Below are 24,653 nucleotides of genomic sequence, written 5' to 3' on the forward strand. Positions count from 1 at the left end.
GAATCATGCTACGAGAAGATAAATCAGTGCTAGTATAGGCAAAATGCAATCAATATTTGACAAAGAGCAGATTTAGGGAGAGATTACTTAGATATCCTAGGTTTTAAAGGTCGTTGTAAAAAACCTGAAATTAGTGGGAAGTATGATGGGGAATCATTTCTGTGATATATTTCTTAGGTGATAAGACGTGTTGTCTTGATCATAATATGCATACACACACACTGCAGGGGAGCTTATACTGAAAAGAAAACAGGGCGCGATAATTTATCAAGGGCTTGTTAAGATACAAGAGAGAAGATTTGGCGCAAAAAATAGCAAGAAAAAATACATAATGGCGTATATGAATAAAAATCAAATTTCTGGCTAGTTCATCTCATTTATCCAGAGGAAACTTAAGTGGGATACTAAATTCCTTGAAATGCAGTGAAGAACTAGGAACCAGGCCCAAAAAGCTGTAGGCCAAGCTAATCTCAGCGCCAGGCCCTGAAGTTATATTGTTTAGCCGTATTAAGTCTCAACCCATTCACTCTGCGTTTGTCTCTTTTCTGTCAGCTTGTTTGTCTGGTTTAGCCTTCCACAGTGGGTTAAAAGGCATATGTGTGTGTGTTGGTTTTGGTGGGGGAGGGTTAAGGAGCTCACGGACAAAGGTTAGCTAGCACAAGACTTGTGAACCAGGAAAACATACATTGCGGCCAATTGAAAATGAATCTAGCAGACAGTCTTTAACTCAACACCCCTTCTCTTCCCTCTTTTCTTGGCTTTGAAAACTAGACCTACCTCAATTGAAGTTCTGCATTCCTCTCCTTGCTGGCTATGTGACCTGAAACCACTTTCTCTTAGCCTCAGTTTCCCCATTTGTAATATGAGAGTAATAGTATTATTCTACCTTAAACAGTTGTAAAGATCAAATGACGCGTGCATTTAAAGAAAGTAACAAAATACTTGGCACATAGAAACACTTCATGAATATTATCTATTATTATTACACATGGAATATTTCTTTGCCTCTTTTTGAAGCCTGCGTACTAATTTTTGCGTATTCTTACTCGTCATTTACTCTCTAGTTCTATGTGATTTCCTCATCAAGTCTTAGTTGCGAGCTCATTGTTAATTTTAGTTATGATATTATAAGTTGTAAAGGGACCTAAGAAATTAGTTAACATCTTACTGGGAGTCACACAGCTGGTAAAAAAAAAAAATGCTATCAATTGAATTCCAATATGGTTGCAAATATAATCATTTTTCCAATGCAATTGAACTGAATGAAAGTCTTTAACCATTTACCAAGTGCAAGTAATTATTCAGGCTCAGATAGATAGAAGCGCTGTAATTCACGGGGCCTGCCCTCTGGGAGCAAATCTAATTGTAGGTTATCTGAATAATAAAATCACTGCCTGAAAAGTTAAATAATAAGATACTGTGTTATATTAAGAGAACTACATGAGAGGCAGTAAATAATGATGAGGAACAAGAACTCTGGAGCTAGACTGCCTGGGTTCAAATCCTAATCTACCATTTACTGGCTTTGGGGCCTTAGACAAGATTATTTAATTTCTCTGCGTAAGTTTCTTCACTTGTATAATGGGGACAATAATAGTAGGGTCGTTGTGAAAATTTGCTGAGTTAATAAGTGTAAAGAACTTAGAATTAGTGCCTGGCGTATCAGCCTCAGCTAGTACTATATGTACATGAGATAATGTAGTAAATCATTGATATAGGCTATATACTTTGAATTGTCTTTCAAATCATAATGATAAATATATGCTGTTACATCCATATTGGAATGTGAATGTTTGAATGATATGCATTTTGACATGACTTGCCAAGGTTAAGGTTAGTCTTTGGGTGTAAAACAAAACCGGACTAACTCATCGATGTGAGGATGAAAACTGTCAAACTAGTTCTTTAACAAATCTTGTTTGCATGTGTTTCATTTAACATAAATTGAATAACCATTATGTAATAGGCACTACAAAATATAAACACAATGAAAATTTATAGTGTAGATTCTCAAGTAGCAGGATACATAGTATTAAAACCTCATAAGCTGACTACTACTATGGCTATTTTAGATTATTTTGAAAACAGGAAAGGAGGCTCTTTTTCTTTGAAATCAACTGGGATATCATGGTAAAGTGAAGCTTATAGACCAAGGTTCCTTTCTTTCCCTCCATTTATTTGTTCATTCTTTCAGTCATTCAGTCAACAAATATTTATCACTCACTCACTATATGTCAAGCACTGTACTGGATGGAAGGGTATACAGGAGTTAATAAAACAGAAATAGTCACAGCCCTCTTGGAAAGGGTCCAGTCCAGAGCTGAGATGAATACTCAAGAGTTACCAGAAATCTGTGCATCCAGCATATATGACAGTAGGTGTAATGGGGACTGCACCAGATTGGAGAGTGCATGCTCAACTACTTTAAGGCCTTGGACTCAAATGTTCTTGAAACACTATCCCAACCAAAGAAAATATGGCCTTCATTATGATTAATGTGGATTAGAGAAGGCATATGGTAAAATATTTGCTAGTAATTATCGATCTTTTGTCTGTGCATGTAGAAAAGATGAGATAAATGAGGAAGTTGCCATTTCTAAAGTAACGAGAATATATAAACATTCTTCAGGTTTTTAAAGCTGATCTGTTTAATCTATATTCCTTTTGGCAGAACGTTCCCCTTTGTGGCTCACATGTGCTCTCCTAATTTTATATAGTGTTAAATAAGTAGACAAGGTAAACAGACTGAGCCTAAATAAATTAGGCAATTTGAGTACCAACTATACTTTTGCAAGCATGAAGTCCTTCGTGTTGTGAACATTTGAATCCATGAGCTCTTAAAAGATAGATAGCTTTTTCTTACAATTCTACTATATTCCATGCTTTAGCAATTTGTTCTTTATATTCTGTCAGACTCACATGATAGGAAAATGTTAGCAAATTAAAGCCTCTTGATGTGTTAATAAATTATTCTTGCATTGTTCCCATGCTTCATTGAATTTCTTAATAGGAACTTCTTACAAATGGAGTAGAAACCCAAGACTATCCTGTATAAAAATCATTAATAAACAAGATTTTAATGTATGAAAATATATCATATTATACGCCTAATGGGAAAATGACATTTGAAGTATAATAATATAATTGGAAGGAAAAACTACTAATAATGCAATATTATTGTAGTGAAGGGATGACCACTAAGAAGCACATGAAATTCTTGTAGTTACAATCAATACTACAAATGAAATTTTTACTGGAGGGTTTGTTAATCTTCAAAAGTTCAAGGAACAATTGGAATATTTGATTGATTTTATTAAGTAGGAATATTCTAAAAGATCTCTAACAACAAAAGAAGATGTTCCTAGTCAAAGATTGGGGTCCAAGTAATAATTCCTGGCAGTCAATAATTCTAGAATTTGTTTCAGTAAGCAATATTTGGAGCTCCAAATAATTTTTATATTCTTTACTATATAAAAAAATTAAGAATCTATGAAATGTACTATCTTAAAAAAATTAAAAATTTCTTTTCTTTATATCCCGACAGTACTCAGGCTTCATGAAATTCTTTTGTTATATCAGTTAAGACTCTTGAATGAACATTTCAGACAACCCAGCTCAAATGGACTTGAATAATAAATCAATATTATTGGTTCTTAAAGCTGAAAAATTCAGGGGAAGGTTTGATTTTCAGCAAGATTTTTTCCAGTGATACAAATAATGCCACTGAGGACCTGGTTCTTTCCATTTTCTGTTCTGCCTTCCCCGCTGTGGGCTTCATACTCACCCTCCATTGGGTGGCCTCCGGTAGTTTTAAGTACTCCCCTTTTAGTAGCAAAATGGCTGTAACAGTTCCAGACTTCACATCTTACTATCCAAACGAAGAGAAAGCATCTCACCAAGAAACTCTCATGGAAGACAGGAGAAACTTTTCTTTCCCAGAAATCCCAGCAAGTGTCTCCTCATGTGTCATTGGTACTGCTTAAGAGGGATGGCATATGTTAATTCAAGAGGAGATAAGCCCGTCATTTCCCATGGTTGGAGCTAGAGGTAGAGTCAGGATCACATAAAACACCTCTCTAAGAATGCTGGTGTGAGAGTTGGCGGGAGGAAGTTTGGATTCCTGTCCTCTTTCCTAAAGAGAGGAGGCTTAATTGGTGGTCAGCAAACAACTCTTTGTTATATATTATAAAGGGCCGCACAGGGTGTCTGAGAGTTTCTTCTTTATGATCTCTATAATCTAGAGAATAACAAATAAGTTACAGGTTTGTATATACGTAGCTACTACATGAAAAGAGCTTTGCAAGATGCTAAGAGGACTTTAAAGTGTAGCCCTGACCCTCAAGGAATGTTCGTTGGTTGGGAGGGGACAAAAAACAATAGGCAGTAGGTTGCTTATTACATACGTACAATTATGATATATGGACATTAAGTAGAGTCAGAGATACATTTGCCAGAAGCTAATGAAGCTTAAACGTCAGAGCTCATCAAGTTTCAGGGGCTCTTTCTTATCTCTTGCCCCTAATTTTGTGTTCGTATGTTCCTAGTTTTATGTTCATTTTCTTAAAGAGCCTCTCCTCTACAAATCGCCTGTTTTAAGTCTCACAAAACCTGGGTCCACTCTCAGTGCAAAGAAAGGAGCTATCTCTTTAGTAAACCTGGATCGCTTTGTGGAAGAGGCAAATGAGAGGGGTACAAAGGGGTTCCAGACATCCAAGTACACCTGGATATATTTCTTCCCATATCTGATCCAGGTCCATAATTCACCTTTTCATGCCTTTCTTGCATACTTCCCCAAAACATCGTGACAATATTGGCAAAAAATGGTTTTATATTTCATTTTTAAGCTGCATCTAATATTTAACAAAAAAGCATGTCGGAAAAATTGATAGCAGTATTTTTATAGAATTGTACAGACTAGAACTGAAAATGAGAAGCAAGTAAATAAAAATAAGGTCTCTGCACCAGACGTACTTTTCCTGGGGCTTTATAGCAAGGATAGGATGACGATCAGAGCTGGAGATGGCTTTCTTGTTCTTGCCAAAGTCCCTATGACAGCAAGGTCTACAGCACCCAGCTCTCATTTACAGAGGAAGTTGAAACCTTGAGGTTTCTGTTCTCTTTATTGGACGCTGGGAAAGGTTAATCCTGGAATTATCAAACCTTTTCGGTTTTCCTTTCTTTGTATCAATATTAAAATTGAGAGAAAAAAATTGGAATGTGGAAAGAATTTATTTAGGCTTTGTTTAAATGTTGTTCTCTCACATATTGTACAATCTTAGACATGTTTCCTAAGCTCTCTGAACTCTGTTTCCTCATCTTTAAAATGAGCACAGTAGTATTTACATAAAAGAGTTGTCGAAAGAATTAAATGCACTAATGTAAGTAACACACCTTGTATAAGGCCCAGCACACATGTGGCATTCAATGACTGGTAGCTACAAGGCAAATTTCCATAATTGAGGGTTCATTGTCATTGGTATGATTGAAAAAAGTCTAGTGAAAGATGATTTGATTTAATTTTGTTCTAATAAAATAAAAAGTACCTTTTAATGAAATATAAAGTTTTTTTCGTGGAATGAATAATTGCTTTTTCATCTCTTTAAATTACCAAATTATAAAAACTTTAAACATCAAAATACTGAAGTTAAATGTTTATTGAAACTTGAGGTGCAGGTTTATTTAGACTGAAATATTTTATTATATGTATAATATTCTTACTCTATCATTAGCCCACTTATCAAAACAGTTGAAGAACACAGGAGCAATGAAAGTTCCTTGTCAGTAAAATTTCTTAGACCCTTCATTTGATTAGATGTCAAAGGTTCAAGTTTTATTTATTACATGTACAGGTTACAGGTTATGTTTATTGTTTGACATGATGGACAGCAAATGAAACAATCTATTATTGATTTATCTTTTCAATACTCAACCAGCAGTGTGTGTAGAGATTTCTTTGCCCAATTTATACAGATTTTCCTTATGGAGATGTGACCTTGTGGTGAAATCTATCTAAAACATGATATATGCTAGTGCTTCCATTATTTACGTATATTGATATGAACTTTACTCTTAAATTACAGTGGTTACATGACTTTGACATGAAGCACAGCCTCTGCTCATTAAAGTGTAAATGGGATTTTCTTTTTTCCCAGTCATGCCCTCTGATAAATGAAATAGTTTCATCACAAAGCCACGTCCTGCTGATATTGACATGAGCATAAGACATCACACACCCCCCATTCATTGAGTGGAAAAATATATTTTGTTAACACAGGAGTTGTTTGACTGACAGATGATGATAAGCATAACCATTTTCCCAAATTATTATGCCACTTAAAAAAAGGAAGTGATAATGCCTTGAGGCTTCAAAATGTGATAATGCAAATGGATGCACTGAAGTGTGAATACTCTTCACCCGTCCACCCTTGATACTGCCAAATGTCTGTATACCACACAGAAAAGAGTTTACATTGTTAAGGTGGGGAATGCTCAACCTGGCAATACAGTGCAAGTTTCTACAGTTATTTTGTCTTTCTTTTTCATCTTAAGTTAACAACATCTAAAGTGACATTAGTTTTACTTACTTTAGTATATAATCTACCTAATGTTAAATTTTAACAAAAAAACATGAAGAATGGGCAAAACTACTAAGTGTATTAGTAGCTGACTATGATGATATAAAACTTATTAGAAGATAAAAATGTGAATGTGTAAATTTAATTATATATCATCTGCCAAAAAACCTGCTGCCAAATTTGAAATGTTTTTCTAAATGTATGTTGAATGTCACCTTAGCATACAACCCAATTTGAAAATTGTTTTTGTTAGGCTTACTTATATTGCAGTGTTGAAGGGAAAGTGCTGCTTTAAGACAAGGTCTTGATTGGCAGTATTTGGATACTGTTTTAAACTCATGGAATAATCCAAGCTGAGGGCATAACTTGCAAGGGGAGAAATGCAAAAAGGTACCAATTTCAAAATTGGATTTAAATTAATAATTTTATTCATTCACTTATTCTTTCATTATGCAAGCATTTATTGCACACCTACTCTATGCCAGGCACTGGAGATAAAAAGACATTAAGAACTGGTCCACACTTAAGAGTTTACAGTCATTTATAGTTTACCCAGCGGCATATTATGCTCTTTTTCTTCTAACGTAAAGGAAGGAAGAACCAAGAAAAGTACAGACAAAGAAAAAGGTTGATTCACCAGCCCCTTGGTAACCAGAAATAGTGAAGTGTTTGTCTGTTTGTTTTCATCTCCACTGTGGTTTGTTGGAGACGTATACCAGGGTTACAGAGAGCTTTAAAGATTTACAAAGAACTCCCAAACCAGTCCTACACTCCGTCTGCTTAAATGTCCTCTTAGCCTCTTTTCTTGTTCCTTCCCATGTAGCCAATTGTCTTACCTTACAGAAAAAGGGGGGGGGGGGGAATACTGGAGCCTGTCTTACTTTGGAAAATGTGAGCTGCTAAGGAGGCACCCTTCCTAGTGCAGGCTCTTAGGAGAACACTATCTGGAGAAAGGAGAAGAGAGACTGCTGTCTGCACCTTTTTCACCAGCCACACATGCCATCTAAAGTATAGCACTGTCATGGCAAAGCATGGCCAATGTCAGTCTTCTTTAACCTTCTCGCCAACTGAAACAGAATGTTAAGTAGAGATGATCTTGAAATTAATCTATAGGCTCATGATTATCCTACTTCTTAGTACTTAGAAAACTTTTAGAACCAACCCATGAAGATTTAAGATACTTTATTTATTCTTCCATTGTTCTCATGTAAAAATGGTCACTTTTCACTAAAATACTTAAAATTATTTTTTTGAGGGGGAATTATTCTGGAATAATGATAACAATAACAACCAACATTTGACCTGCGCTTATTATATGCCACGCGTTGTGCTAAACATCTTACTTAGATTTTCTCATTTTATCTTCACAACTCTGTGATAAATTACATAAGTTATATAGCTTGCATTTCCTTTTATTTGTTACCTATTATTTCTCTACAATAGGTAAGCAGAATATACTTTAAAAAAAAAAAAAGCCTAGTGATTAATTTACCTTCTTGGTGCCCTCTGCCTTTCCTAAATGCCCCACACGATGGACAGTCGTGTCAGATATGCACAAAGGAGACAGAAGGGATGTGTTCTACAGCTCCAAAGACTTCAGTCCTGTATGGGACTGACATACCTATGAATGCGCTAAGGAATTTTGCTAATCAAAGTGCAGCTTTCTTCGTAATATAATTAATCATGCTTATTCGTCCTATGAAAAAGTGTAAAAAGAAGTACACGCAATTATAGCCAGCAAAATACAAATCTTAACACTTCCTTTTATTAATGCTTCATTACTTCAAGTTCCATTTCTTAAGAATGTATGTGGATATTGTGTAGTGATTAGCTGGAGTTCACCTGATAATAAAAGGCCGTATTAAGCAAATTAATAGTGTGCATAAAATGGCAAAGAAGAGATTTAATCTATTTAAGGGAACAAAATTTTCACACATTTTATAAATACAAATTTTAAATTAAAAGCATTCTTATCTGTAAGAACAACCCAAAACCTAGGCCCCATAGGAAGGACTTAGTGTAAATTTGAAAGATTTGCTTGCTTTTTACACTCCATTTTAATTTTAGTTTGACTTTTTATTATAAAAATTTTCAAACATAAAGTACCAACAATAATTAATACCCACTTACCCAATACCTAGATGTTATAATTATTAACATTTTAGCAATTTTTGCTTTGCTAAAGTATTTTAAGGTAAATCAAAGATTTCATACTTTACACCTAAATGCTTTAGTATGAAAAAAAATCTTCCTACATAACCAGATAACATCATCACACCTAACAAAACTTACAGTAATTCCCTAATACTATCTAATACGGTGCCTATAATCAAGTTTTCCCAATTATCTCCTATATGTCTTTAAAAATTGGTTTGTTCAAACCAGGATTCAGTCAAGAACCATATATTACATTTGATTCTTATGTCTCTTAAGTACCTTTTAGGCTCGAATAGCTCCCAACCACTATCACCACCCCCCTTTTTTTCATGGTATTGATTTTTAGAAGACACCATACCAGTTATCCTATAGTATCTCACCTTTTGAATTTGTCCTTTTTTCCTCGTGTTGTCAGTTAACTTGTTTTAACTAGTAAAGTTCTAAAATGTGGTGATTCAAATATCAGTGAGTATTGATAACAGGAATTTGGAAATATATAGTCTTTATTGGTTGCTAGCTAAAATATAAAGTTACTATAATTGATTAAAATTTATAAAAGTTAAAATGTTCACATTTAAAGGAAATTTCAAGGGAGATCTCATCAAGATGGCAGTGTAGGCACACTCTGAACTCATCTCCTCCCATGAAGATAACCAGGTTACAACTATTTTTGGAAAAATTACCCTGGATATAAAACTGAAAACTGAATGAAAGATATTTCTGGGTCGGATAATTGAAAAAGCCATCTAAAATTCTATACACGGAATAAACCAAATTCTGATCAAACAGTAAAAAGGAGTTAGGGAAGACTAAGAATCTCCATTATTCTCACTCCTCAGAGGCAGCTGACAGTTTTATGCATATTCGTCAAAAATTTTTCTCTAAATATTTAAGCAAAACTCTATTGCATGTATCCTATTGGATTTTTAGAGAAACATTGATAATGCTATCTCATGCTGTTTTTGCAAATGCCTTTTTTCACTGCTAGTACTAGTAATGGTAATTTAATTTTACCTGTAATCCATTCTCCACAAAACCATTGGTGTTACCTTTTTAAAGCCTAACTCAGGTCTTGTTTCTCTCCTGCTTAAAACCACTCAGCGACATTCCACTGCATTTACCACAGGATGTGTTTCATCACCCTGGTCTACAAAGCCATGTGATATGCCTCTACCTGTGTTCTCTCCTTATCTACTAACCTCTTCCTCTCATCAACTAGGCTTTAGTCACACTATCTTTCTTTCTGTTCCTTGAACATGTGTGTCAGGCCCCCTTACAGCCTTTGTGTGTGTGTGTTTCCAATTATTTTATTGATGTCCTAATGGTTTATAACATTGTGTGATTTCAAGTGTACATCATTATTTATCAGTTTCTGTATAGACTGCATCATGTTCACCATGAATAGTCTGATTTTTATTCGTCACCACACGTACGTGCCCCTTTACTCCTTTGGCCCACCCTCCACCCCCTTCCCCTCTGATAGTCACTAATCTGTTCTCTTTATCCCCATGTTTGCTTATCTTCCACATATGAGTGAAATCATGCAGTATTTGTCTTTCTCTGTCTGCCTTATTTTGCTTAACATCATACCCTCAAGGTCCATCCGTGGTGTGGCAAGTGGGACAATTTTGTCTTTTTTAATGGCTGGGTAGTATTTCATTGTGTAGTATTTCATTTCATATATTTATATACACACACAATATATATATGTATACCACCTCTTCTTTATCCATTCATCCGTTGATGGGCACTTGGGTTGCTTCCCTGTCTTACCTATTGTGAATAATGCTGCAGTGAACACAGGGGTACATAAATCTCTTTGAATTGTTGATTTAAAATTCTTTGGACAAATACCCAGTAGTGGGATAACTGGATCGTATGGTATTTCTATTTTTAATTTTTTGAGAAATCTCCATACTGTTTTCCATAGTGGCTACACCAGTTCGCATTCCCACAAGCAGTGAATGAGGGTTCCCTTTTATCCACATCCTCTCCAACAATTGTTATTTCTTGTCTTGTTAACAATAGCCATGCTGACAGGTGTAAGGTAATATCTCAGGGTAGTTTTGATTTGCATTTCCCTAATAATTAGTGATGTTGAACATCTTTTCATGTGCCTGTTGGCCATCTGTATATCTTCTTTGGAAACATGTCTGTTCATATCCTCTGCCCATTTTTTGATTGGGTTGTTTGTTTGTTTTTTGTTGAGTTGGATGAGTTCTTTATATATTTTGAAAATTAACCCCTTATCGGATATATGATTTGCAGATATTTTCTCCCATTTGGTGAGTCGTCCTTTCATTTTGTTCATGGTTTCCTTTGCCTTACACAGATGCTTTTTAGTCTAATGTAGCCCCATTTGTTTATTATTTCTTTTGTTTTCCTTGCTTAAGTAGATGTGGCATTTGAAAAAGACAGATGTCAAAGAGTGTACTGCCTATATTTTCTTCCAGGAGTTTTATGATTTCAGCTCTTACATTCAAGTCTTCAATCCATTTTGAGTTAATTTTTGTTTATGGTGTAAGATAACGGTCTACTTTCATTCCTTTGCATGTGGCTGTCCAGTTTTCCCAACACCATTTATTGAAGAGACTTTCCTTTCTCCATTGTATGTTCTCGGCTTCTTTTTATTTCTGGACTTTCAATTCTGTTCAGTTGATCAGTGTGTGTGTTTTTGTACCAGGACCGTGCTGTTTTAATTACTATGGATTTGTAGTATATTTTGAAGTCAGGGATTGTGATGCCTCCAGCTTTGTTCTTTTTTCTCAGGATTCCTTTGGCTATTTGGGGTCTTTTGTTGTTCCATATAAATTTTAGGATTCTTTGTTTGATTTCCGCAAAGAATGCCCCTTGGAGCCTTTGTCCTAGCTCTTGGTCTATCTTAAAGTCTTCTATTCATAAAAGCATTTCATATGACTGGCTCCTTCAGTCATTCACATCTCTGCTCAGAGGTTCTTCTTGAGAGATGCCTTCCCTATCCTCCAGTTGCTGCTCTCCTCTTATTCTGTTTTAATTGTCAGTAAAGCACATATCTCTGGTACTTTCTCAGTTAGATGATCATTTTATTTAGGTTTCATGTGTCTCTGCCTCTACAGACACACACACACACACACACACACACACACACATTTAAGTGCAAGCTTAATGAGAATAGCAATCTCACTTACGTGATTCTAGAGTCTAGAGTAATTTCCGATACATAGTAGGCACTCAATACTGATTTAATGAATTTATCTTGGAATATTTTCAAATCAGTTTTTTTGATTAGATGCGTAAAATATAGCAGTGTAGGTATATCATCATTTACTCGACTAGTACCTTACTGGATATTTAGACTGCTTTTAGTTTTGGGGGAGAGTTTTGCCATTTCAAGCAATGCTGTGAGATATATTCTTGTATCTGATTCTTTCCGTATTATAAATTCCTCAAAGCAGAACTACTGGATCAAAAGCAAGTGTATATTTAAAAAAATATTGCCAGTTTGCCCACAAAAATGTATACCAATTTATATTCCTACAAACAGTATTATGACATATCATGTTTTACTACAACCTGGCCAGCACTAAGTATTGTCAAGCTTAATAATTTTTGACAGTCTAATAAATAAAAATAGTTTTTGTTTGACATTTTAAGAATTGCCGGTGTACTTCTGACTTTTTGGTATAAGTAACAGAAAATCACCTTAAACTGGCTTTAATTTAAAATAGAAAGTTTTTATTGGCCCATATAACTGAGAAATCCAGGAATGAGTCAGTTCAGGAAAACTGGATCCAGGGGCTCACCAGTGCCACAGGATTGCTACACCTCTGGCATCTGTCCTCATTGGCTTCCTTCTCAAACAGGCTTCCCTATGTTATAGCAGTGATAACCCCACTAGAAAGACAGAATGCCTCTTTCTCAGGTAGTTTCAGCAAAGTTTCATTGGAGTAACTTGAATCATGTGCCCATTTCTGTACCAATCTTAGTAGCCTTATAGATAGAATGTGGTGATTGACAGGTCTGGATCACTTGCCCACCCAGGGGGTCAGGTAATGGAGTCAGCCAACTTAAACCAGGTAGTCCAAGAGTGAGGAAGAAGTGGTTCTTAAAGGAAGAAGGAGTAATGGATGCTGGACAGAAAAAGAATAGATACCCATTACACTGTATGAGCTGGTGCTGTTTTTTCTACATATTGGAAATTTGCATCTGCTACCTGTTCATCTCATTTGCTCATTTATTTAATTAGATTGTTGATTAGTTTCTTGTTAATTTGTAAGAGCTCATTTCTTAAGGAGTTAGTCCTTTATCATAGGTGCTATAAATAATTCTCACTTTGTTGTCTTGATTTTGCCTAAAAACTTTGTCTAAAATTTCCACATGTAAATTTAAAATATTATACAATCAGATCAATAAGTCTTCATTCATTCAGCATTTATTATGTACCTAAAAAGATCCAGATACTGTATTAGGTACTGAGACTACAGAGATGAATAAAACATAGGACATTCTCTTGAAGGGCTAGTCTACTGGGTAAAAAAAGTTATAAACTTGCCTAACTATTACCAGATGGTGTCATGTAGGCCTTCATAGATGAAATTTGAGCTGCTTCTGGAAGAATGAGTTGAAATTCCCTAGGCAGATAAGAAGAGAGGCAGGGAATTTACTTGAGCACAGAAGCATCTGTAGGTATGATTTCTATATCATCATAACTGAGAATTTTAAGAATGATGATATATAGCTCATGACTGAAAAATAAAGGCAAGAATTCTTGAAACCTCTTCTAAGGATTCCTGAACCCTTGGCTATTATAGTGAAAGGTAACAAGATAACTTAGACATGTGGAAGTTCAGAAGTGTTAAGAGTGTTGAGACAACTAAAAGCAATACTTTGAAGCCAAACAAATCAATCAGCTGTACCCAGCTTCAAGCTGTATCTAGCACACAGCTCCAGCTGGTTCTGTAAAATATATAGCCACCAGCTAACAATGTCATCTTGATTTGACTTGTTCTATTTCTGAGAATCTGTGATGGATGCGGAATTAAGTAGATAGTTATAGAAGAAAAACATGACATCAAAATCAGAATTTCATATTTAGTGATGGAAAAGTAAGGCAGTGTTGTAGAAAGAGTAGAGACCCAGGGACATGTTTCCTCCTCATGAAATTAGGCTCGGAGTGAGTGCCTTGCCCACCTGAGAGACTTATGAAAATCAATCTGGAAATGGATGTGAAGACACTATCTTATACAAATATATACTATCAATCTAGAAAATAGATGTGAAGACAATGTCATATACAAATATATAGTATCATTAGCAGTTGCAGAAGCAATAGTGAACTCTCAAACATTTTATATATACAAGTAGAATCCTTATTCAGTGAGTATCATGAGCATTTGAAAGTTTTTTTAATATGTTAGAATTCAGTGTTATTAATCTTACTTTAATTGAATCTCTGATTTCTCCTTGAGAATCCGTTTTATTCTTTCAATTTTCAATCTATTTTAAGGGCATTGACCATGGCTCAAATCAATCCACATTTATTTTTGATTTATTTATTCAGATCAATCCAGTTCTACCTCAGACTTTTATATTCTCTAAAGTCCTTTTAATGTCTCATATAGTACCATTTACCCAATAAGTATTTTTTTATTTAAATGATTTTGGTTGCTCATTTTTGCCTATTTAATACTTGGCCCATAAGAAAGGACTTGATAAAACTCGTAAGGTTTTATAAAAATAGAAAAATATTGATAGATCAAGACTAAAAGAACAGAAAGGGAAAGAAAATAGGAAAATGAAACCAAAGAAAAAGTTGGCACTCAGAAATATATACCATAAGGATTCTAACCAGAATTTTTCAAAGTACCTTCCAAGGAACACTAGTTCCATTGCGTGTTAACAGTTACTATGAAAACAAAAAGAAGGAGGAGGTTCTAGTAAAAATAAATAAAGTAACAGATAAATAAATAAATAGGAACCACTGTAGTGAACAAAATTAAATAATTCTGTTTATAATATTTCTCAGAGCCTGTCTATAATAGTGTAAATCTCCATGAACATCTGTCAGGATTTTTGTTCCAGATAATCAAATCACACAGTTTTTTCAGGAAAACAAAGCTTTTTGTGGTACTAAAGGCTGAGATGAATTTCTCTCTTTAATATTCAAAAAGGGGAAATTGAAGGATAGACTAGAGAAAGTCATCATCATTTCTTCAGTGAATTCAATAGTGTTTCAAGTAGACGTGGTAATGTTACACATATAATTTTCCACCAATTTTATATTGAAAATAGTGCTTTTTTTCAAGCTATGTAGGCTTTATAGCAGTTTTAGAAATTGAATTATAATAATGAAGTGTTTAGAGGTAGAAATCTTATTTTTAAGTTTTGCATTATCTGCATCATTTTCTGCTATCTGTCACAGTGTCAACTTGTAGCATATAAACTCACGAGGATAAAATAATAACAAATCTAATAGCAAGTTCTAAACTTTCAGTTACACCTTTTCATATGGAAACACCTAAAAAAGCACAGAGGTAACTGTGTCTAAATGCCTACTTTTTGAGAGAAAAGGAAGTTGGTTATTGCTACAGTAGTTATGGTAAAAATTGAAATAGTTTGCAGAATAAATTTATAGCTTTCATTAAGTGTAGTTTTACTTTTTCACCAAAATTCTTACCTTATACATCTGCTAAATCCAAATGGTATTGACGTTGCATTATTTGCTCAAATTTTAAAAAGATAACAAAATTGCAACCTTATCAATTTATACATAGGTAAGTAGGTAGGTATAGGTAGGTAGATGATTGATAGATAGATAGATATTATATCGATTAGAATCCCATAAGAAAATATGTCACCTGTGATGAAATTCTCATTTCCCAAACAGACATTTTGAAGCATTTTTACTTCGAATGATTTATTGCTGCTTGATTACTAGAAGCAAAATAATAGAAAAATAATAGGTACAAACCAAACCACATTTTATTTTATAAAATTTATTTCTAAATGCATTAGATAAAAATTCAAAATTAGAAATATATAACTTTTAAAAAGTTACTAATGGAAACATATACAGACTTTAATACTGTGCAGCTGTTTCCTACAAAATATTGTTCTATAAAACACTCCAATAAAATGACTTTGATGAAACTTGAGTAAATATAAAGTGTAAATATTTATTTTACCCCATCTCCAGTAGTTGAGGAGAAGGCTGGAAAAGATTAGAGGAAGGGCCATGTTCTTTTTTCAAGGAAGCTTTGTGAGGTCTTGCACAACAAACAATATCAGATAAGGTCAATCCTTAGGGATTGTGCAGACATTGTATGCATGTGAAAGATCTTATAGCACATTCAAGACAGAACAAGTATTAAATATCTTAAATGCTTTGAAAAAGATACACTTATAATGTTGAGTTAGAAAGACTGATGTCTGTATATCTAGAAAGTGTAAAATATGTAGGCCATTTTAAATAAAAAACTTACTATCTCAATTCAGTAACAGAGCTCACATTCATTCCACTCTAGTAATTACCCTCTTACCAAAAAAGTAATTATATATTTGTTTTAAATGTTATTAATATTTTATGTGAAATTTAATGAAATTATATTGCCTTTTTATATCTGTTTAAAAAGACTTGAAATTACCAGTGAAATTTAACACAGAATAAAGTTTAAGCTTTAGAACATTTAAAAAATATTTATTTGAACTAAAGTTTTTAAAAATTAAATAAATTGTTTAGACTTTCTTATTTTTAATTAAATAATTTTTAATTAAATTTTTAATCTTTAAATAATTAAGTTAAAGAAAAACACAATTTACAAATAATTTTAATATTCAGGATAAGAACTCTTGCAAATAAGAGTTTATTATGGAAATTGTAACAGACTTTTAACTGCTGACAACATTGTGTTGTTTCAATTAGTCCCCTGGGACTAAAAGAAAAAGCTTACAAGCAATTTATAAATGAATCTTTCTCTCTTGTGTAACATTATTTGCCCCATTGAAACACTAATTTTCTACTACTTCTCTTGTTAAAATTAAGCCTTGGGGGAAACTTCATACTTAACTAGTAATATTAAATTTGGAAATAAAGGAGTTATATATTATACTTAGTATTCATCTTTTGTTTTCTCTATAAACGTTTATTTTTATAGTATGCAACCTAAAACAAAATAATGTAGCTATTAGGTATCATAAGAGTGGACTCTATGTCTCATTAAACCAAAATCAGATAAAAACATAAGCTAAGGCCATTTGCTATTTGAAATCATGAGGAATCTACGCTAGAAACTTTATTTTTTTTGCTGAGGAAGATTAGCCCTGAGCTAACATCTGCGCCAGCCTTTCTCCACATTATATGTGGGTCACCACCACAGCGTGGCTGACAAGTGATGTAGGTCTGCACCCAGGATCTGAACCTGTGAACTCCAGGCCACAGAAGTGGAGCATGCTGAACTTAACCACTATACCACAGGGCCAGCCCCTTAGAAATTCTTAATGATTAGATGTGGTAAGAAGTTTGAGACAATGATCCAATTAACACATGCTTTGTTGAAAAATATATGTATGTTGTATCCTGAGCATTTTACTGTATGCTCCACTATAGGGATTAAGATCATAATTGGTAGTGTGGTGGTACTGGTGGGAAAGGTCTTAGTGACCTTAGCAAAATACTTTTCAGGGAATCTGAATTGTCTGGATTATTTCCATCAGCCTTAGGTTTGTAGTTTAACTTAATAAAAAGGATGCATGCTCCGTTTGTATAATAACAATGGAACTAACATTCCAACAGGGTTTCCATATGGTTGATTGTTGTCTTTTAAACTCTAGCTAACAGGCTATTGAGACAAAGTTTTCTGTAGTATGGTTGTGACATGATCAACTGCTTCACTTTCTCCTCATTGGATTCCCTATGATCAAGCGTTTTTTATGGTTGTTGTTGAATAACATAACATAACATAACAGGAAAATAACATAAAATATTGGTTTCAACTTAACAGTTTAAACTGGACCAGCTCAGGCAATCCAGTTTACTGAGACTGTTGGTAAAATCCAGAAACTTACATACACAAATCATCTTCTTGGGTGATTTTGAGCAAGTGTAATGATTTGTAATTAATATCAAAATCAAATTTGGTAAAAATATAATGCAAAATAGTTTATGCTCTATGCTTAAAATAAATTAACAATAAATTCTTTCAGGATAAAGAGATATGATATAGAATGCCTAATATGGCTGTATTAACCAAAATGCTTCTTTTCTCTTTTTGTAGCCAATTGGTGCTTTGAACCCAAAGAGAGCTGTATTTTACGCAGAGCGCTATGAGACGTGGGAAGATGATCAAAGTCCGCCGTACCATTATAACACGCATTATTCAACAGCAACATCTACCTTATCCTGGCTTGTTCGAATTGTGAGTATCTTCATTAAGTTACTGTTAGCCTTTAATACCTTAAAGTTTTTTAACATAAGTAAATTAAATAAAAGTCAAATATACTTGTTGCTTGTTTTAAACAAAGATTAGAGGCCAGTGAAATAGAAATGAAAGATTCCAAACTAGCAAAACCTGAATCCTTTTTTTTAATGAGTTGTCTCATATGCCAGATTGGGTTAGGAAGATAGATTATTGTGAGCTTCTTAAACCTAAACCAGTTACAAAAGAAACCAAACTCCCGGAGTGCATCTTAATATCCACTGTTTCCTTTCTCACTGACTATCGCAAGCCGGCTCTCTCCCTTGGCTCTCTCAATCTTACTTCTTGCAGTATATTTTTTAAAATGTTTCTAAATGTTTTGAAGACTTCTTTCTATTACTTTCTCTTTCTCCTAAGACATAAATATATTTGTCTCTGCGACCTTTAAAATACATACATACATGAAAGCTTCCTTCCAGCCCCCAAGCGCTCTGCAGTTACTTCCCAGTTTTCTCCCTTATGGTCAAATGTACTAAAAGCGCATCCTCTACTGCACTGCACAGCACTGTGCTTGTCTCTACTTTATCACCTCCGGTTCAGTCTTTAGCCTGGTTGATTTAGGTTCCATACCCATCACTTTTCTGAATTGTTCTGTGGAGGTCGCAAGTTATGTGGCATTTGACACCACACCATTGCTCACCTTCTCCTTGAAATTCTTCCCTCTCGCAGCTCCTCAGACAATATCCTCTCCTGGTTTCCTTCTTTTCATCCTAACTGTCCTGCCCAGTGTCATGCTCAGATTTCTTTTTCTCAATGTTTCTATTCCCCAGGACTTTTTCTGCTTCATCTGGGCTATGTCATTGAATTATAAATGACTTCCAGCTTCTGTCTTCATTGCAGTCGTGGCTCTGGGGCTCCTGACCTGTATTTCCAAGTGCCTACTGGATACTTCTACCTGAACATCACACAATACCATAAAGACCATTTCCAAAAATGAACCCCTCATCTCCCTCTCAAACCTGCTGTGGTTCCTCCTGTATTTTCTATCTAAATACATGGCATGATCACTCACACATTTACCCAATCTAGATATTTTCTCTACTTTACCAGCCACTTACATCCAATCAGATGTCACATCAGATAGGTTTTACCAACTAACATCTCTACAATCTCTCTCCTTTTCTCTATTAACTCTGGCATTTCTTTAGTTCAGGTTCCTATTATTTCTCATCTAGATTATTACAAAAGCCCTTAAACCTTTTTGCCTTTCATCTTGCCTTCTCCACTCTAGTCTAGTTAAGAGCAGTTACTGGGGACAGATGGTCTGTTATTTTTTTTTTATTGTAAGCCACTGAGAAGTATTATAGAATGCTAAATCAAATCTGTAAATCAATACAGTTGTTACTGAAACAAAAGTAGTTTCCCTCCTGGTGAGTTAAATCAGACTTTCCCCCAGCAATAGTTGTCTCACAAAGTAAGGTAAATTTGCAGTAAATAGGAGACCATGAGGAATCATTTCCAGAGTCATGGCGTCCCTGAACTAAGGGAGCAGGGACATTAATTCGGATGGGGAATGAATATTCAGAAGGGAAAGGTGGGTATTCACTTGAGCAGGCTCAGTTGGAAAGCATGGTTCCACATACACTGCAGATTATGGTACTACGGCCTGAGCTCCTCCTGGAGAGATCTTAGAGTTCAAAATAAGGCACAGGTCGTAGGCGCAGCTCTTGTAGTGAGGCTTGGTCTGGTTCAGGTTGGTTGGTGATTGCATCTCCTTAACATAACAAAAGGAATATAACAATTTGGAACAACAGTTAAATGCTTCCAAATCCACCCTTGAATTCCTTGGGGCACCTAGTCTGTGACAGCTGGATTTAAGTTAAACTCCTCTATCCCTGATAAGCTAAAAACTTTCTCAAATCGTAAATCATAACATCCTTAAGTTGATTTATTATTCCAATGAAATAGAATATAAATTTGAATCTATTCAAGGGTAGGGCAGAAATTTTATGCATGTTTATCCTACACGTGCCCTTTAAGAATTGTCTATAGCAGTGCCGCACAACAGAAATATAATGCAAGACACTTATGTAATTTAAAATTTCTAGTAGCCACATTTAAGAGTAAGAAGAAATAGGTGAAATTAGTTTTCATTCTTGTTAACCCAGTATTTCCAAAATGTTACAATTTCAACATGTAACCAATATAAAAATTAAGGAGATATTTTACCTTTTTTTGGTACTAATTCTTTGTAATCCAGAAGGTATTTTATAATTATGGCACATTCAGTTTGAACTAACCATATTTCAGGTACTCAGTAGTCACATGTGGCTAGTAGCTACTGTTTTGGACAGAACAGATCTATAGGATTGCTTTCATGGGGACTCATTTAGCCCACACATCTCATGTTGTGCTCTTATAAATAGAAGTAACGTGGTCTAATAGCTTACTAAGTGTTTAACCTAATGGCCCAGGGAATTGTGATTTCCTCACTCCCGTTCCAAGGAATTTATGAAGTAGAAAATGCATTAAAATTTGTGTCGCTAAGAATTTGTTCATAAAAACAAAATACAGATTAACTGAATATCTTCCCTTTACCTTTCAAGCCTTTTAGACCTAAAGTCATTAAACTCATTATTAGCTTCAGTCAACGTATTTAGTATGACAATGACAATAATTGCTTTAAAATGCCAATTAACTACATACCTCATTACTTTAAATTTAAAATATTATTTCAGACAAACTACCAGTGAAATCACTTGTCTAAATTACAAGACTCTGAAAAGACTGTTTTCTTGATAGCTGCTGTTGGCCAAATGATGAACAAACTTTTATAGCAGAGTTTCTTCAGATATTGACTAGTATAAAAGAACACATTTTACTTGGGATGTTTTTACTTTAAATCTTACCCTGAACGTATAACATACACACAGAAGTAATTAAATCTCGCTCTCTGACCATTACGTCCCTCGATAACTTATTCACCTTCCAAATTCAGTATATTCAGCCTACCTATTCCAAACTTATTTGTCAAACATTTAATCATAATTCTTAGGAAATTAAATAGGTTGTGCAACAAAAGTTGATTTATACATCAGTTGTTTAGAATTTTGCACTTTTTAATAAATTATGAGTTACTCTGAAAGCTTACTCAAGAGCCTGTTTAAACTATAATATATCTTTAAAAGTATACATTTCTGGTGAAAAAAATGGTAGAAACACTTTTGCAAGTGCTGTAATTAAACTCAAAAGATAATGCTACTGAATAAAATACTGTTGTCGTGTTTGTTTTGAATACTGATGCTTAAGGACAATGCAGATTTACTTAGAGGAAGATGAGAAATTTGTAACTGAGAGCCTAGTGTATATAGTAGGTACATAGATTAATTAATCGAGACTTTTTGGAGATTTTAAAAGATACTTTTGGGTTCTTTCAAAAGCAATGGGAGAAAATTAATTTCTGAATTTAGACAAAGGACAGTAGAAATAATGGTTTCTCCATTTCCTAGAATGTGACCTTAAATTTTCTCAGATGTAAAATGGGAGTAATTATACCTAAACTGACAGATAATAAGATGGAGTTAACTGAGATAACACAGTGCCAAGAACAGAGACGCGCTCAGTAACTCTCACTTCCCTTCCCTTTGGTCTTTATTATGCTTCATATCACTTCAAACTATACATCTTTTCTTTGATATAGTTATGTCTCAAGCATTACCTATTATTGATAGATGGAGTTTGTTTCTAATGAAATGAAGAGAAGGAGAAGAAGAAAACTACAAGGGGAGAGGGACTTAAGAAAAAATTCTTAAGAGATGACTGAGCAAAAAACATATAAGACTGAAGAATAAAGGAGTTGGTTAAAGAGATGGGGGGTAGGGGAATGAGGTTAGATGGCCCAGGATGGAGTTAATTGGTCTGTAATCATTGAAAGGCAGGAAAGGTTGTTAGTGTCCTTGCATGGATAAAAGGTTATGATAGAATTCAGTGGGACAGGTACTTCCCAGTGTAGAACAAGTTAGTTTGGTTTTCTAGCACTAAAAAAGGGTTGGAAGGTGTGAAGTGACCTTGGGGTAGATGTAATTAGGAGAAGGAAGTTTGCCATCAGCCATTTAGAATGCGGGCCCAACAAGTGCCAATATTTTAACTTCTGAAATTTCTGTTTAATATGTATCCACTTTTACACCTTCCAAGCCAAAAGCTTTGCTAGTATAATAATAAAATATCTAATATGGTGATATACACATAGAAAATGGGTCACTCAACATGCGTTAGGTGAAGAAGCATAAAAGTTCCTTAAGCTTAACATAGCACTTGATCCTCTGTGTTAGTCAGGCATGAGTCACATGGAAAAGAAAAGCCCTGCGCTGTGCCTTGAAGGTAATAAGGAAACGAAACGCATGCAAAAAGGTAATCTCCATGGTAATCAGAGCTTGAACGATCAATACTCACTTATAAACAAATAGGTTGTCAATTTCTATTAGTACTCTACTGCTGTAGCAGCTGGATGCCTTCAGGAATAATGAGAATATATGTCAGTAATGTGGTATGTGACCCTAAAACAGTTGTTAATCAGATCTCTCTAAAAGCTACTTAAAACAGTAACGTGTGGAATTCTTCAATATTCTCTGTTTTTGGGTGCCACCAGATTCATAAACTTCATGATAAGAAATAAAAATAATTCTTCAATTTCAGATGTTTTTTTCACTATGCCCATCTGTGCTATTCTTGGCATGTCTTTGTTAAGGGTTGAAAACCAGGAAGGATTTTATAATTTAGGATGGGGCCGAAATCAGCTTTTTGTGGCTGATGATAAGAAGTAAGGCTTTGCATGTATAAATGGGTCTTCACTCACATCTATTTAATAGGTTAAAAATCACAGAGACAAGTCTGATCCCTCTAAATTAATCTCTGCCTACTACCTACAGAGAAAAAATAAATGCCTTACATCAGCATCCTAGAATAATAAAGAAGTGGATTCTGAAGATACAACTTTTTGGTCAAACTAATGGTTAAGAACTGACAGGAAAAACTACATCTTACTCTTACCCAGTCATACCTCATTTCCCAACAGTACCGCATATGTTTATGTGTGTTCAACAAACATTTATTAAACACTAACTATAAGCCAAGCGCTGTGCTTGGTGCTAAGGATACAGAGATGAATAAGACCTAAGGAACTAAGGGTCCGGTCTGGTTTCTAGTGAACTGGCTGTCTGATGCAGAGCCCAGCAGTGAATACTTGACACAGAGCATTAGTCGTTTTTATAATTCTTTATCAGGTAGAGCCCTTCAAGCTTCCACAGTATTATTTAATTTTATCTAATTCCCATCAATACCCCCAAGGTATTGTCATTCTCAGTTAACATAGATGAAGGAACTGCAATACAGTGACTTAGCACAACTACTTAAGGTTAGGTAACTTGCCTGGAAGAGGTAAATGGTTCTACCAAGATGCAAACTTAGAACTATCATATTTCATTTGATTTACCATTGCTACTTTTAGAATTGTTACATCCCTACTTTAATTAATTTAATTTAGTGCTAAGATATACTACATTTACTACCTTATGTTTAATAACAAGTTAAAAATCTACAAAGCAAATTAATTAGTGAAGGACATCTCTTAACATTTTTCTGCCTAACTTAATTTCAGTGACATCTATTTGTTTCTCATTCACTTAAAATCTTAAACAGCAATATGGACTTCCTGGAGCATGTTCGATTTTCAGGTGAATCAGTAATACCCCCTTACCAATATATTATTATATCATTCTTCATTTTGTCTCTTACATCATACTTTTCTGTCATTCAATACTGAACATGAAGTATTGGTGATACTTTACAAACTTATAAAATTGATGACATCTAGCCACACTAAATTTCAGGAAGATACTGAAAAAGATGAATATTCGTAGCTGTTGCCCAACAGCGAGTCTTTCTGGCTAGTGACAAAAAGAGAGGTTTACAGGGGCAAAGTAGTGTTTTACAGATATACACGAATGAACAGAGATTGTATATTAAAGGGGAAAAAACCTAAATATTTAGGAAAATGCCATATGAATTTCTTAGTATTATTGAACCTAGGGGTTGTCATTCATTCTAGACTTAAAAATGAGGAATTGACCCGTGGAAAAGGAAATATATATTTATCTTTGTTATAGTTGTAGTTAACTAAGAAGTACTAAGTAAGAATGAATGTTATTTAATCCTTTTAAATTTGGAAGCAAATGTAATGACATCAGAAATAATGCCTCCCTCCCAACACAGAAACTACAGAAAAAAGTATTAAAATTGAAGGCACTGGGGCCTTGTGATAAAGTAATTTCCAGGTTTCCTGCTGTGGGAGCATGGACTGGGTGACAGACGCTGTGTTACCATAAGGTAATGGTCACAGAATACTCAAAGGCCTAGAGTTTATCTAGTCTTATTTGCACTTAATTTATTTCATTCATTCCTTCAACAGATTGTACGTTGAACAACTTCTGTCTACCAGGAGTTGTTCTAAGTGTTGAAGGTAAAACTGTGG

General features: G+C 34.5%; 1 protein-coding gene across 9 annotated transcripts in view; it reads left to right on the forward strand.

Annotated features, from left to right (window-relative positions):
- NBEA (neurobeachin) overlaps positions 1-24,653 on the forward strand; it is a 680,233-nt gene that overhangs the window by 583,220 nt on the left and 72,360 nt on the right. For all 9 annotated transcript variants that reach the window (XM_070520525.1, XM_070520517.1, XM_070520519.1 and 6 more), the window contains one exon: positions 17,984-18,124. In XM_070520525.1, coding sequence (XP_070376626.1) covers positions 17,984-18,124 — 141 coding nt within the window. The remainder of the gene's footprint in view (positions 1-17,983; positions 18,125-24,653) is intronic.

Source organism: Equus asinus, chromosome 11, assembly GCF_041296235.1.
Source record: "Equus asinus isolate D_3611 breed Donkey chromosome 11, EquAss-T2T_v2, whole genome shotgun sequence".
Taxonomy (NCBI): domain Eukaryota; kingdom Metazoa; phylum Chordata; class Mammalia; order Perissodactyla; family Equidae; genus Equus; species Equus asinus.